Below are 12,827 nucleotides of genomic sequence, written 5' to 3' on the forward strand. Positions count from 1 at the left end.
GGTGAGTGAGCTTATGGTATACATGAATTGTTATCCTGTCATTTGAAAGTGGAATATCAATGTCTAAGTAGTGTGCTCAAGTTAATAGATTATTGTAGATTAAAGGCAAGACTATAACTGTTGTTATTGAAGGCCAAACATCTAAATCCTTGATGTTGGATTTGGCTTTCCATATTACTAAAATATAATCAATATACCTAGTTCTATGTGCAGTAAACTAGAACTTTTCTATAAGTTTCAAACACCTTTCTTTCTTTTCTAGCAATTTCTTTAATTAAATCAAAGAACTAATGTTTTCAGCTATTTTAAATGGTCTTCTTCAGGTTAAAAATCAAAAACTCAAAATAAACTATAGTGCGATAAGTAAAATGTCCAAAATATGATACAGTTTGTATCATAGTGAAATAAAAATATTATGAGGTGTGTCCAGAAAGTAAAGAATGCTTGGCTATAAAAAAGGAAAAAACAGTAATGATAGGAAAAAGTTTTATTAAGTAATTATTACAAGACCAGTTACTTTTCTACATAGCCATCATTTCAATTCAAGCACTTGTCATAGCATGGCACTAATTTTTGGATTTCTTTGTCATAAACTTCTCCTGCCAGTTCTTTCAGCCAGTTAGTGACAGCTTCTTTCACCTCTAATCCATTTTAAAATGTTACAAATCCACCCAAAAATTCTTTCAGCTTGGGAAAGAGGTGAAAGTTATTGAGGGCCAGGTTGGGACTGTATAGTGGGTGGTTGAAAACATCCCAGCCAAATTTCTGAAGTACAGCTTGAGTGGCTGCAGCAGTGCAGTTGCATGTTATCCTTCTTGATTAAACATTAAACAATAAAAAAAAACACCTTTAAACAATCCAGCAATGAAATTTACTAAATAATATTTTTGATCAGTTTAACTGATCATCTTCAGTTACGATAGAATGGAACATGAATATAAAAATTTAAAAATAAATAATAACCAGAATTCTAAAATAAATAAATAAATANGCCTAAAATTTTTTATTTTTATTTTTAAAATAATAGTGTTTACTGTGTCTGTTGTGACAAATGCAGTATGTGACAGTGGAGTAAAGTGAAAAAGCAACTGCTTGGTTAGAAAACAGAGTTTAATCTAACAAGCTGTATATACTACACATACCAAAAATGAAGGGGGATTAGGTGTGAATTACAAGAATGTAGTTGTCTAGACTTTTGTTTATATATCATCTGGAATGTCCCTAGGAGAGTGTCATGATACTCACCAACACTTCCCCTCATTCCAGTGGGTGCTTACTAAATTATAGACCAAGGTGTAATAATAAATGCGATCTTGATACATGATTTATAAGATTGACTTCATATTTAAAAGTCTTAGTCCATTAGCATGTTTTGGGTAGTGTAAGCCTTTTGTTAAAAGATCGGCAGGCATCTTATCTGTAGGAATAAATGCGATGTCTATTCTTCCTCGTTCAACGCATTCATGCACGAAATGATGTCTTATATCTATGTGCTTACTTCGTGAGTGAAACATTGGATTTCAAGCAAGTAATTGTGCTCCTTGGTTGTCGCAATAAATTGTCAATTTGGATTTATTGCTTCTTGAGAGTTCATTGAAAAGTTCTAGTAGGTGTAGAGCTTCTTTAGTAGCATCTGATAATGCCATATATTTGGCCTTGGTGCTCGATAAGGCAACCATGCGTTGTTTTCTTGATTCCTATGAGATGGGTCCATTAGCAAGCTTAAAAATGTATCCCGAGAATGTATGGCGATCATCTGTCGATGCTCCCCAGTCAGAGTCTGAGAATCCTGTAAGTGGTTCTCCAGTTGACTCAAATGTCAGGCCATGATTGGTCGTCCCTCTTAGATATCGAAGGATACGTTTCACTGCAGTCCAGTGTGTATAGTCATGTTGGGTGTTATACTGGCTCAGTTTGCTTACTGCATGTGCAATGTCTGGCCTGGTGCAGATAGAAAGATAAAGAAGACAACCAATTAATTTTTGAAATGGAAATTGCTTCATTTCCTGAACTGATGGGTTTTCAGGCCTGTGAAGTTTGGAGCTTGGGTCAAGAGGAGTTGCGACTGGTTTCGATTTTTCCATCGAGAAACGTTCCAAGATTTCCTTGGTATATCATTTTTGACACATTTGAATTATCATCTTCCCCTCCTTTTCTTGTTGGAAGGATTTGATGCCCAAGCAATAGTGAAGTTGTCCCAGGTCTTTCATGTCAAACTAGGACATGATAGTCTTCTTTAGTTTGGCCTTTTCGATTTTGTCACATGATACAATGATGAGGTCGTCAACATAGATGATGACAAAGGTCATGTTATTCTGTTCATTTCGAACATAAACGCAAGGGTCAAAGTTCAGTGGTCTTAAACCCAGTTGTTTGAGTTCATCATCCAGTCGTTTATACCATAGGCGACTTGCTTGTTGTAGACCATAGAGGGCCTTGTTAAGTCGACACACTTTGTTGCCTTCTTGGGTAGATTGTAGCATTTGTTCTGCTTTGATTTGAGTCTGTCCTGCTGAGTTTTTAATTATATCTTCTAGGATTATTTCGATTTGGTCTGGAAGCTGCATGAAAATCTCCTGGTCTATGTTTCCATTAAGGAACGATGTTTTCACGTCCAATTGGTTGATGAGTAAATGTTGTTCGGTAGCAATGGCCAATACAGTTCGAATGGAGTTTATCCTTGCAATTGGTGCAAAAGTTTCTTGGAAGTCAATTCCAGGGCGTTGAGTGTAACTTTTTGCTACTAACCGTGCCTTTCGTCTTTCAAGAGTGTCATCTGCATTGTATTTGTTGCGAAGGACGATACAGCAACCTACAATGTCTCTGTCAGAAGGACGGTTGGTGATGCACCATGTGTCGTTTTCAATGATGGAGATAAACTCACTTCTGATTGCGTCTCTCCATTCTTGAGCAAACGAGCTTGAGAGGGCATCCTTGATGGAGATTTCAGTGTTGAATGCCATTTCCTGGATGACAGCAGCAAATTCACTTGTATTGCTCCCTTGTTGGACGTTTTCTTGGTTCAGTTCCTCATTCTGTGAATGTAGTCCTTCGGTTTGGCGTTGCGAAATCGAATTTGTCACCGTCATGTTAAAACGTTTGCGAGGTCTACCTTTTAAGCCAGTTTTAATTAAGTGTGGGCGACCTGGACCCCTTCTTAGTTTGTTATTCCTGGAGACTTTATTTCCATCATCGTCTTGTTGGATAGTGTGACGGATGTTCTCTTCCCCTTGTTCAATGGTTAGGGATGGAGGTTTAGTTAACTCAGTGATTACTTCGTGGTGATGAGTTTCGTTTTCTTGTGATGAAAACTCTTCTAAGATGAATTCCTCAAAGTCATTATTTGAGGTCTTTAGTTCAAGGAACTACCTTTTTCCGAGTTGGCATCCAAATTCTATAGGCTTTGAATTGTTCAGAATATCCAATGAATATATTCAGAATATCAGATCCTCGCTCTGAAGAATATGCCTTCTTCAGAGCGAGGATCAAATTTACCGATAGTTGGGTCCTTATTGAGTACAAAAGCGGGACTACCAAAGGTTCGAAAGTGAAAAATTTTGCAATCCCTCCCATTCACAATTCTGTAGGGTGTATCATTGTCTAAAGCTCTAGAAGGACAGCAGTTCAGGATAAAGTTTGCTGTGTGGACGGCTTTGGCCCGAAAAGAGGCCTTGAGTCCTGACTGAATTAGCATGCATCGTGCCATCTCGACTAATGTTCGATTCTTTCTTTCAGCCACTCCATTTTGTTGTGGAGTATGGGGGACAGTTAAGCGTCGCCTTATCCCACATTCTCTCAAATATTCATCAAACTCTTTGTTACAATATTCAGTTCCGTTGTCAGATTGAAGGCATTTGATTTTCATGCTGAACTGTGTCTCTAGAAGATTCTTTACTTCTTTAAAGACGTTCAGTATATTGCTTTTGTTGTGGAGAAAATGTACTTCACACCATCAAGATCGGTCATCTATGAAGACAGCAAAATATCTATCACCTGACATAGATTGAATTCAAGTCGGACCATCACAGATATCAGTGTGTACGATTTCAAGTATATTGGTAGTTCGTTGGTTATTTGCTGAAGGAAATGGATTTTGCACCTTTTTGTCTGAGGCATGTTTCACACGGGGATAAGCGATCACCAGATGGGATTCGAATTCCAAGACGTAACAATATCATCCTTAGGCTCTTTTGATTAAGATGACCTAGGCGTTCATGCCAATCCATTAGGATGGACTTAGATTGAGCATTGGCAGCAACTGGATTCTATTTACGAATATGGTAGAGTTTGTTCACTCGATCAGCAGTAGCAACAACGTTGTCATTTTGGTCCATGATAAATGCAACTTGTTTGCAGAATGAAACTTCATAACCTTTATCACAAATCTTACTTACAGGACATGAGATTTGTTCGAAGGTCTGGAACCAGAAGAGTGTCAGATAAGTTAAATACTCGTCCTTTTGATTCATCGTCAAGTGTTAGTTGCACTGAGCCAATTCCTTCAATCGTTGCAGTGTTTTCTTCGCTGGCTAGGTTCAAGGTTTGTCCATCTGGCTTGATTTCTCTGAAATCATCTCTATTAGCACACATGTGGGAAGATGCGCCACTATCGAGACACCATTTATTCCTTTTGGTTGATCTTGAATCAGTTATCTTGCCATGAAAGCATTCTTCAACAGCTTTACCAGCACACTCACTACTTTTGGGTTTGTAGCGGCAGTCAGAAGATTTGTGATTTCGACTACCGCAGTATTTGCATTTCGATCCACTTAGATTTGTTTTCTCGAATTTGAATGGAGTTTTGCCTTTTGGATTCCTACGACTATCTTTGTTTTTGAAGTTCTTCTTCTTTTCAGCATACATGGCATTGGGTACTGCATTGGTCCTTTTGCCTTTTCGAGATTCGTGCTCTTCGAGGATCTTCACTTTAAGAGCATCTGGATTTGGCAGATTGTCGCGGGATTCAATTGCACAGCGAAAGTTTTCGTAGGATGGCGGAATCTATATAACAACATTATAGCAAGAAGGTTGTCGTTGATGTTAACGTTTAAATCTTTAAGCTTATCGACAGCATCAAAGAATTTGTTTATGTGGTTTCTGGTGTCATCAAGCTCATCCATCTTATGCAGTATGAGCTGTTTGAGGAGTGTGGCCTTGCGCGCGGGACCTTTTGGTTGGTAAATGGATTCCAATTTGTTCCAAATTTCCAAAGCAGTCTTACATCCCTTGACTTGTTTTAGTTTGCTGGGACTGATTGTGAGAATTAAATCAGCTTGGGCCTTGGAATCGTCTTCATTCCATGTGGATGCTTTTCCCTCATCATCAATGGGTCGCAAGTAGATCCCATTAACGTATTTCCATGTTCCATTTTTAACCAAGATAGCTTTTGCTTGGATTTTTCATGTATCATAGTTATCCTTCTTTAAAGGTTCAATTTTGATGATGGTTGTCATTATTAAATATAGTTGTTGATGATCGAATAATAAGAACCACAACTATTATAATTGAAAAATCATTGTATCGTTTGTGTCTGTGGGTTACAATGTCTACGTATCAGTTAGTTCCCACCAAAATAAGCTCTGTTTAAATCCGTTGCCGCATTTTTGTTCGCTAGCTTGACTGGAAGTTGACTCTTCGATACTTGGCATGGAATTATATAAAAAAAGGATTCATGCCTTTGTTCTCTGTTGGTTCTCTGAGTTTCGTAGCGATTGGATTTGTGGAGCGTGAGAAATAGTCCAAAAAATCACTATGTGCTGCAGTTTTCTCAGGTAAACTTCTTCCTTGGGAATTTTCTTTTTATTCCTCTTCAGAAGGCTTCTACTGGGCCCATAACCTGTTGTGATAAACGCAGGGTGTGACAGTAGAGTAAAGTGAAAAAGCAACTGCTTGGTTAGAACACAGAGTTTAATCTAACAAGTTGTATATACTACACATACCAAAAACGATGGAATTAAGTGTGAATTACAAGAATGTAGTTATATAAACAAAAATCTAGATATCATCTGGAATGTCCCTAGGAGAGTGTCATGATACTCACCAACAGTGTTGTTAAAAATTATTTTTTTATGTTGCACAAACAAAATAAATATATTGAAAAATATAGAAACAAAAAAAAATCATATTTCAAAAGTTCATTTTAATATAAAAATTGTGACACGGTGACATCTAGTATCAAAAACGTTTCAATATAGACACGAAAATATTCGGGATTGCCCACACAGGTCAATGAGGTCAACATGAATATTTTCGGGAACAATGCAGGACAGGTTAAACTCCAAGGTGATTTTTTTGTCTAATTTAGCATTTAAACTCTGAAGTGCTTGAAGTTAACATCATTTAAAGTATAAGATATAGAGGATTTGATCCCGGGATCTCGAAAATCGGGATCCCGGGATCCCGACCACTTTTCAACCCCAAAATTTTCGGGATTAAGTTTTCCTAATCCCGAGATTTTCGGGATTGACATCATTTTTAAAAAAGTTGCAAAATAGACTGCATGAAGCGAAACGTTCAGTGCCAGTGCTTTTAACAGAATTGCTTGCCTATCATTTTAATATAAAATATGAGAAATTTTATTCCAAGCAAGCAGCAGAAATTAAGCTAGCGGGCTTGCGATGCTTGCTTGGAATAAAACTTCTTGTATTTTCAACTAAAATGATAGGCAAGCAGTTCTCACTGGGTTACTTGGTAATATACTTCATTTTTGTATTTTTGAATTTTCGCGGGCGCCAATCGATTTTCTGGCGCAGTCGAGAGCACTACTCAGTGCGTTTTACCTGTCAATGTGTCAGCCATCTTGTTTTGCCAGTGTAGTTAATATAGACCCGACGCCTCTCGCTTAGGGGGGTCGACCTTAGGTGAAAAGGTTACGACCCTCGCCTTGCCCGCGATCTGTCAGGATGATGCGAGAAAGTCTTTTTACGTTTCGGGGTAGTGGTTTGCTGGACGCTGAGAGACTCACACAGAGACCGAATTTACAAAATTAACGCGTTTATTTTTAGAAAGACATGCTTACAATGATCGAAACAATCGGGATTGTAGCCTTTACTCCTACAATCCCGATCCGTGTCGACCGGACTGTTTTCTTCCATCCTCCCCGTGTCCTCGAAGCTTATAAGTATTTACTAACGATTCCTCCAACTTCCATCAAACCTAAACGCGTTTTCTCAGCAGCTGCATATATGTGCAACAAATTGAGAAGCAGACTTGGTGATGAGACACAGGATGTGTTGTTATTTCTCAGATCATATTTTCGCAATTCAAATTAGAATGTTCCTATTAGATTAGTTTTCGTTATACTGTATTTAAGAAAAATGTGACTGATTAATATTATTTTTAAATACTTTTTGCTAAGAAACTTATGTTACTACCTACTTACTAGGTTGCTATATGAAAGTAGTCTATTCAGTCGATGTTAAGAGAGATTTTTGTTAATTTTCAACGTTTATTTGCATAGTTTGTTACATAGAGGTTTTTTTCAATTTATGTGAGTTAAAGAGATCTCAGTGATGCTTAAAAAAGAATAAATATAACATGAAGACTGAGTGATTTTAAGTCTGTTAGTCTGACTCTGAGTCTGATTAGTTAGAGTGATTAAATTAGCTAGGTGTATACTGTAAAATATGTTGATTTCTGTAAGATTTTCTTATTTTTTATTAACCCTCAATACCGAAATAATCCCGGGATCCCGGGATTGACTAAGTATAATCCCGAAATCCCGGGATTAGAAATAAGGACCGGGATCGAATTCCCTAATGAGATAGCACTATTTTTAAATTTTACTTGTTTAACAAGTTTATTTTATGTGCAGATTTAATTGATACATATTAAAATTATTTAGAATATACAATATAATATATGAGTGATTATATATGTTGAATTTATTTTATTTTATTCAGCAAGCTTTCTTGTGTTGGGACCAGTTCTGCATCTAGTCATGATCAAGTAGATATTGAAAATCATAACTTATTTCAACAGAAAATAGAAAAATTAGAGCAAGAAAAGAGAGATTTATTGAAAAAAGTATATGGTAAGTTTATTAAATTATTATATATAAGATTTTAAAAATAAAAATACACAAGTTAATATATGAAAAATTCTTAAAATTGTCACAGCTTTAACATGACTAAAACAGTAACTTAAATACTTACTCCAACACTCAATTTAATAATCACACAAGCATGTTTGGCTCAATTTAGGGGCCTTTTCAGGTAGTACAACTGTTCCATCAAACTCAGCAAAACAGCATAATTTAAAAAGTATTCTACAAGAGCATTTCATTGGTAGAGTGGCATAATTTAACAAGAACATTTCTATATGGATCTGGATGCATTTTCAAAAATAAATCTTTGTAAAATAACATACTTATTATCTTTAAGAATTAAGTGAATAAAGAACAAAGTGCCCCATTTGCAGAAGTATAAGGCTATCAGTATTAATGCACGTTCCTGGTAGGATAGCCTTATAAATCTCTAATGCCTTGGCTGTCTGAAGTTTATGATGGTCAAAAATCTTTTGTATGTGTTTAATGTCCTCCCAACATGTGGACACCCCAGGCTCTGAGGTAAATTGGACCAGCTCAGTGTCGTTTTTTTTTTTTTTTTTTTTTTTTTTTTTTTTTTTTTTTTTTTTTTTTTTGTTGATGTTATAATTATGATCATTAATCCTAGCTCCAAAGGATGTATATGTGGAACTAAAGTAGAAGTGCATGTTGAACTTGCATTCATTTAAAGGGATTTCATACATGCCTGGAGCACATGCATCCTTTGCAACATCCTTACCATTGGTTAACAATCAGAATACATTGGAGCATCTTTTATATGTGAAGACTAGATTTGAATTGTTTGCTATTTTGGTATACAGCTGGTATAAGTAAGAATGCTATAGTTAGCATTTCTCTTGTGTGTTGGATCTTCATTGGCTATTGTGGACTCATAAGTTTGAGCGAGTGTGGTAATAAAAGAAGGGCTGTGTCCATGTATAAGTGCAATGTGTTTAATTCATTCTAATTTGTCCATGATGTTTGCCCCTTCTAACAATGTGTGTAAGCACACTTTATAGCGCACATGATTAGATGAGTTGAATGGTAAAAAAGAAAGGTTGGTGAGTGAGCTTATGGTATACATGAATTGTTATCCTGTCATTTGAAAGTGGAATATCAATGTCTAAGTAGTGTGCTCAAGTTAATAGATTATTGTAGATTAAAGGCAAGACTATAACTGTTGTTATTGAAGGCCAAACATCTAAATCCTTGATGTTGGATTTGGCTTTCCATATTACTAAAATATAATCAATATACCTAGTTCTATGTGCAGTAAACTAGAACTTTTCTATAAGTTTCAAACACCTTTCTTTCTTTTCTAGCAATTTCTTTAATTAAATCAAAGAACTAATGTTTTCAGCTATTTTAAATGGTCTTCTTCAGGTTAAAAATCAAAAACTCAAAATAAACTATAGTGCGATAAGTAAAATGTCCAAAATATGATACAGTTTGTATCATAGTGAAATAAAAATATTATGAGGTGTGTCCAGAAAGTAAAGAATGCTTGGCTATAAAAAAGGAAAAAACAGTAATGATAGGAAAAAGTTTTATTAAGTAATTATTACAAGACCAGTTACTTTTCTACATAGCCATCATTTCAATTCAAGCACTTGTCATAGCATGGCACTAATTTTTGGATTTCTTTGTCATAAACTTCTCCTGCCAGTTCTTTCAGCCAGTTAGTGACAGCTTCTTTCACCTCTAATCCATTTTAAAATGTTACAAATCCACCCAAAAATTCTTTCAGCTTGGGAAAGAGGTGAAAGTTATTGAGGGCCAGGTTGGGACTGTATAGTGGGTGGTTGAAAACATCCCAGCCAAATTTCTGAAGTACAGCTTGAGTGGCTGCAGCAGTGCAGTTGCATGTTATCCTTCTTGATTAAACATTAAACAATAAAAAAAAACACCTTTAAACAATCCAGCAATGAAATTTACTAAATAATATTTTTGATCAGTTTAACTGATCATCTTCAGTTACGATAGAATGGAACATGAATATAAAAATTTAAAAATAAATAATAACCAGAATTCTAAAATAAATAAATAAATAAATAACAGTTGTAGAAGAGAATTAGTTTGAGAAATTGTAGTTGAGATTAATAAAATAATTAAGTACAGAAATAAAATAAAAAGTAAAAAGAGACAAATAAATGTCCCTTAATAAAATTAACTTTCATAAAAAGACTGCCATGCGGTAGACAAGCTGTCGCTTTTTAGACCAGATAAAATGGCCAGATTTTTTGTGCACTTCAAATATTTCCAATTTTTTCCAGATATATCACAGTGTGTATATTAGATGTCGGGTCTGATTATGGTTGCCTACTCCCATTGTACTTTTATGTCTTGATGTGAGTAAGTCACCAGCATCATATTATCAAGATTTTTATCAATTGTGTATTTATGCTCTTTGAGACATTGTTGTAAATTATGCATAGTGGCACCCACGTAGATCAGTTTTATTTTGAAATGTTGGTCGATTAATAGGAAGTAGTAAATCCCAGTGGTCATATTACAGTTATATGGTTTCTTATCATTCTGTAAAATTCTGAATATTGTTGGGTTGCGTTGATATACAACATCGACATTAACTCTGGCTGTTTTCTTATGTATCCTTCTTAAATATGGGGTATAATTTAAAACTATTCTTCATTTCTGGTCTACTAACGTATGCTGACATTTTGATATTTGAAAGGCTGCGATCAAGTTCTGAATAATTTTTATCGGATAACCCTGTTCTGTGATTTTTAAGATGTAATTTAGCTCTGTAATGGTGTCCCTTGTGTTGGTACAATGTGTATATGCCCTTCTTATCAAGGATCTAAAGGCTGCAAATTTGATATGCCAAGGATCAACAGAGTTATGTGAAATTAAAATAGGTTGAAAACATGGTTTCCTGTATACTTTGGTCCAAATTTTGCCATATTTGCAAGAGATGGAAATGTCCAAAAAGTTTACCATTGTCTCACTCTTCTGGTCTAATTGTAGGAGTAATCCATAGGGGTTATTATTGATAGCTTTTAAAAAATGCTGCAGGTTTGGTTTTCTCTGCTACAAGATGAAGATATCATCAACATATCTAGCTTATAAGATAATGAGGTGTTGGAATTTGGGTAGAATGTTATTTTCTAATTGTCACACCACCAGTTCACAAAGTATTGATGACCTGGGACTGCCCATAGGTATGCCTCTTCCTTGTAAGTTTACTTTGTTCTCAAATTCAAAGAATGATGTATAACATACAAGATGCACAAGTTCCAGTATATAATTGTGATGTTTACATGCATCATCAATGTTGGCAAACAGGAAATCTCATATTGTACAAAAACAAGGAGGTATTTTTATAGATGGATACATCTATTTGAAGCGTAAGACCATCAAGTAGTCATTGTCTACCAGAGAAATGGTATTGAGGCGTTCTATAACCTGCAGCAAGTTGTTAACTGAAAACAGATGGCAAGTAGCTTTAGCATGGTAGAATTTGACCAGCTGTTTCTCAGTCAAAAACATCGGAGAAATTACATTTCTTAATCATTGGACGTGGTTTGTTTCCTGGCTTGTGGGTCTTGGCGAATGCGAAAATCCTTGGTGTTTTTGGTGTGTGGATTGTGGAGCTGTGCATACATAAAAGGGAGTGGAGGTGAATCTTGGGAGGTTTAAAGGTGTGTTTTTTTTACTGTAATCTATCTATCCAGTTGATACAAAATATATGGATAAACATAAAACACTATTTTCTTACATTTGCTTCATTCATAATGTGATTACTATACACTTTTGTGGTTTGTTTATGAATTTCTATAGGACAAACTTTCTTTGCATTTAGAAAATGAATAACACTGCATTTGGAAGATTTTCGATTTTTGTACACATTTCAACTCATGACAAAACAGTAACAATAAGCCTGCCATTATCGAAACTCAATACATGCTAAGCTAACATATTGGAAATCAAACTGACCTTGAATTAATGGTGGTGATTTACCTGTGCAGTGTGCTATGTGCTAACATTCGTTGCTTTCTGGATGCCCCTTCGTATATAGGACAGTGGATGATTAAAATATTTCAAATTAACCTATATTGCAATCTACATTGATCTCAAATTGCAACTGTACAAATCTTAACATTTATTATCAAAAATTTAATTGATATGGTAGTTAGTCATTCAAGAATCATATATAAGTAGGCTTTCCAGCCACTGTTAAGTATTTTCATTCTTTAGGTTGTGAAGTGAAAAAGATAGCAGTAGTAATCACAATTTTCAAGATATAAAGTTTATATTTAATAGAATTTTCTGATAGCACATCACTTACATTAACATTATTCTTCACTTCTGATAGAAGAACTTACCTTTATATGTTTGTTCAAATTACTGTTTTTGTTGAAAAATTGGATGATGACTTAAGAACTATTGGTAATTTCTTGACAAATTATAATGGAAGAAATATAATCTTTTGCATGTGATTTGAATAGTAAATCTACTAAGTGGTATGATCATAGAGGAAAAATTATGGAAAACTTTTGTCAAGCCAATTATTTGCTTATAATAAACAACCATTGACAAACCCATGAGAGATCTCATGGAAAAAGCAGCATTTATCTGTGTTTTACTAAATATAATAAATAAAATCTTTGTGGATAAACCATGTAGAATGCAGTGGGTGATCAGTTAACGAACAAATTGGATAACGAACACTTTCGCGAAAGATTTTTATGATCAAACAACGAACACTTCTGTGAAATCCGTGATTTTTACGCCGATGGCAGAAAAATCTTTGTAAACAACTCCA

The 12,827-nt window shown here is 35.1% G+C and overlaps 1 protein-coding gene across 1 annotated transcript in view; it reads left to right on the forward strand.

The window, feature by feature from the left end:
• Positions 1–4,861: 4,861 nt before the first annotated feature.
• The window catches only part of LOC111613695 (serine/threonine-protein kinase MRCK alpha-like), a 29,125-nt gene continuing 21,159 nt past the window's right edge, over positions 4,862–12,827 (forward strand). The window contains exons 1-2 of the mRNA XM_023355038.1: positions 4,862–4,986; positions 7,902–8,032. Coding sequence (XP_023210806.1) covers positions 4,862–4,986; positions 7,902–8,032 — 256 coding nt within the window. The remainder of the gene's footprint in view (positions 4,987–7,901; positions 8,033–12,827) is intronic.

The sequence above is a fragment of the Centruroides sculpturatus genome, unplaced genomic scaffold, assembly GCF_000671375.1.
Source record: "Centruroides sculpturatus isolate CEXI.00-Female unplaced genomic scaffold, Cexi_2.0 scaffold1657, whole genome shotgun sequence".
Lineage (NCBI taxonomy): Eukaryota > Metazoa > Arthropoda > Arachnida > Scorpiones > Buthidae > Centruroides > Centruroides sculpturatus.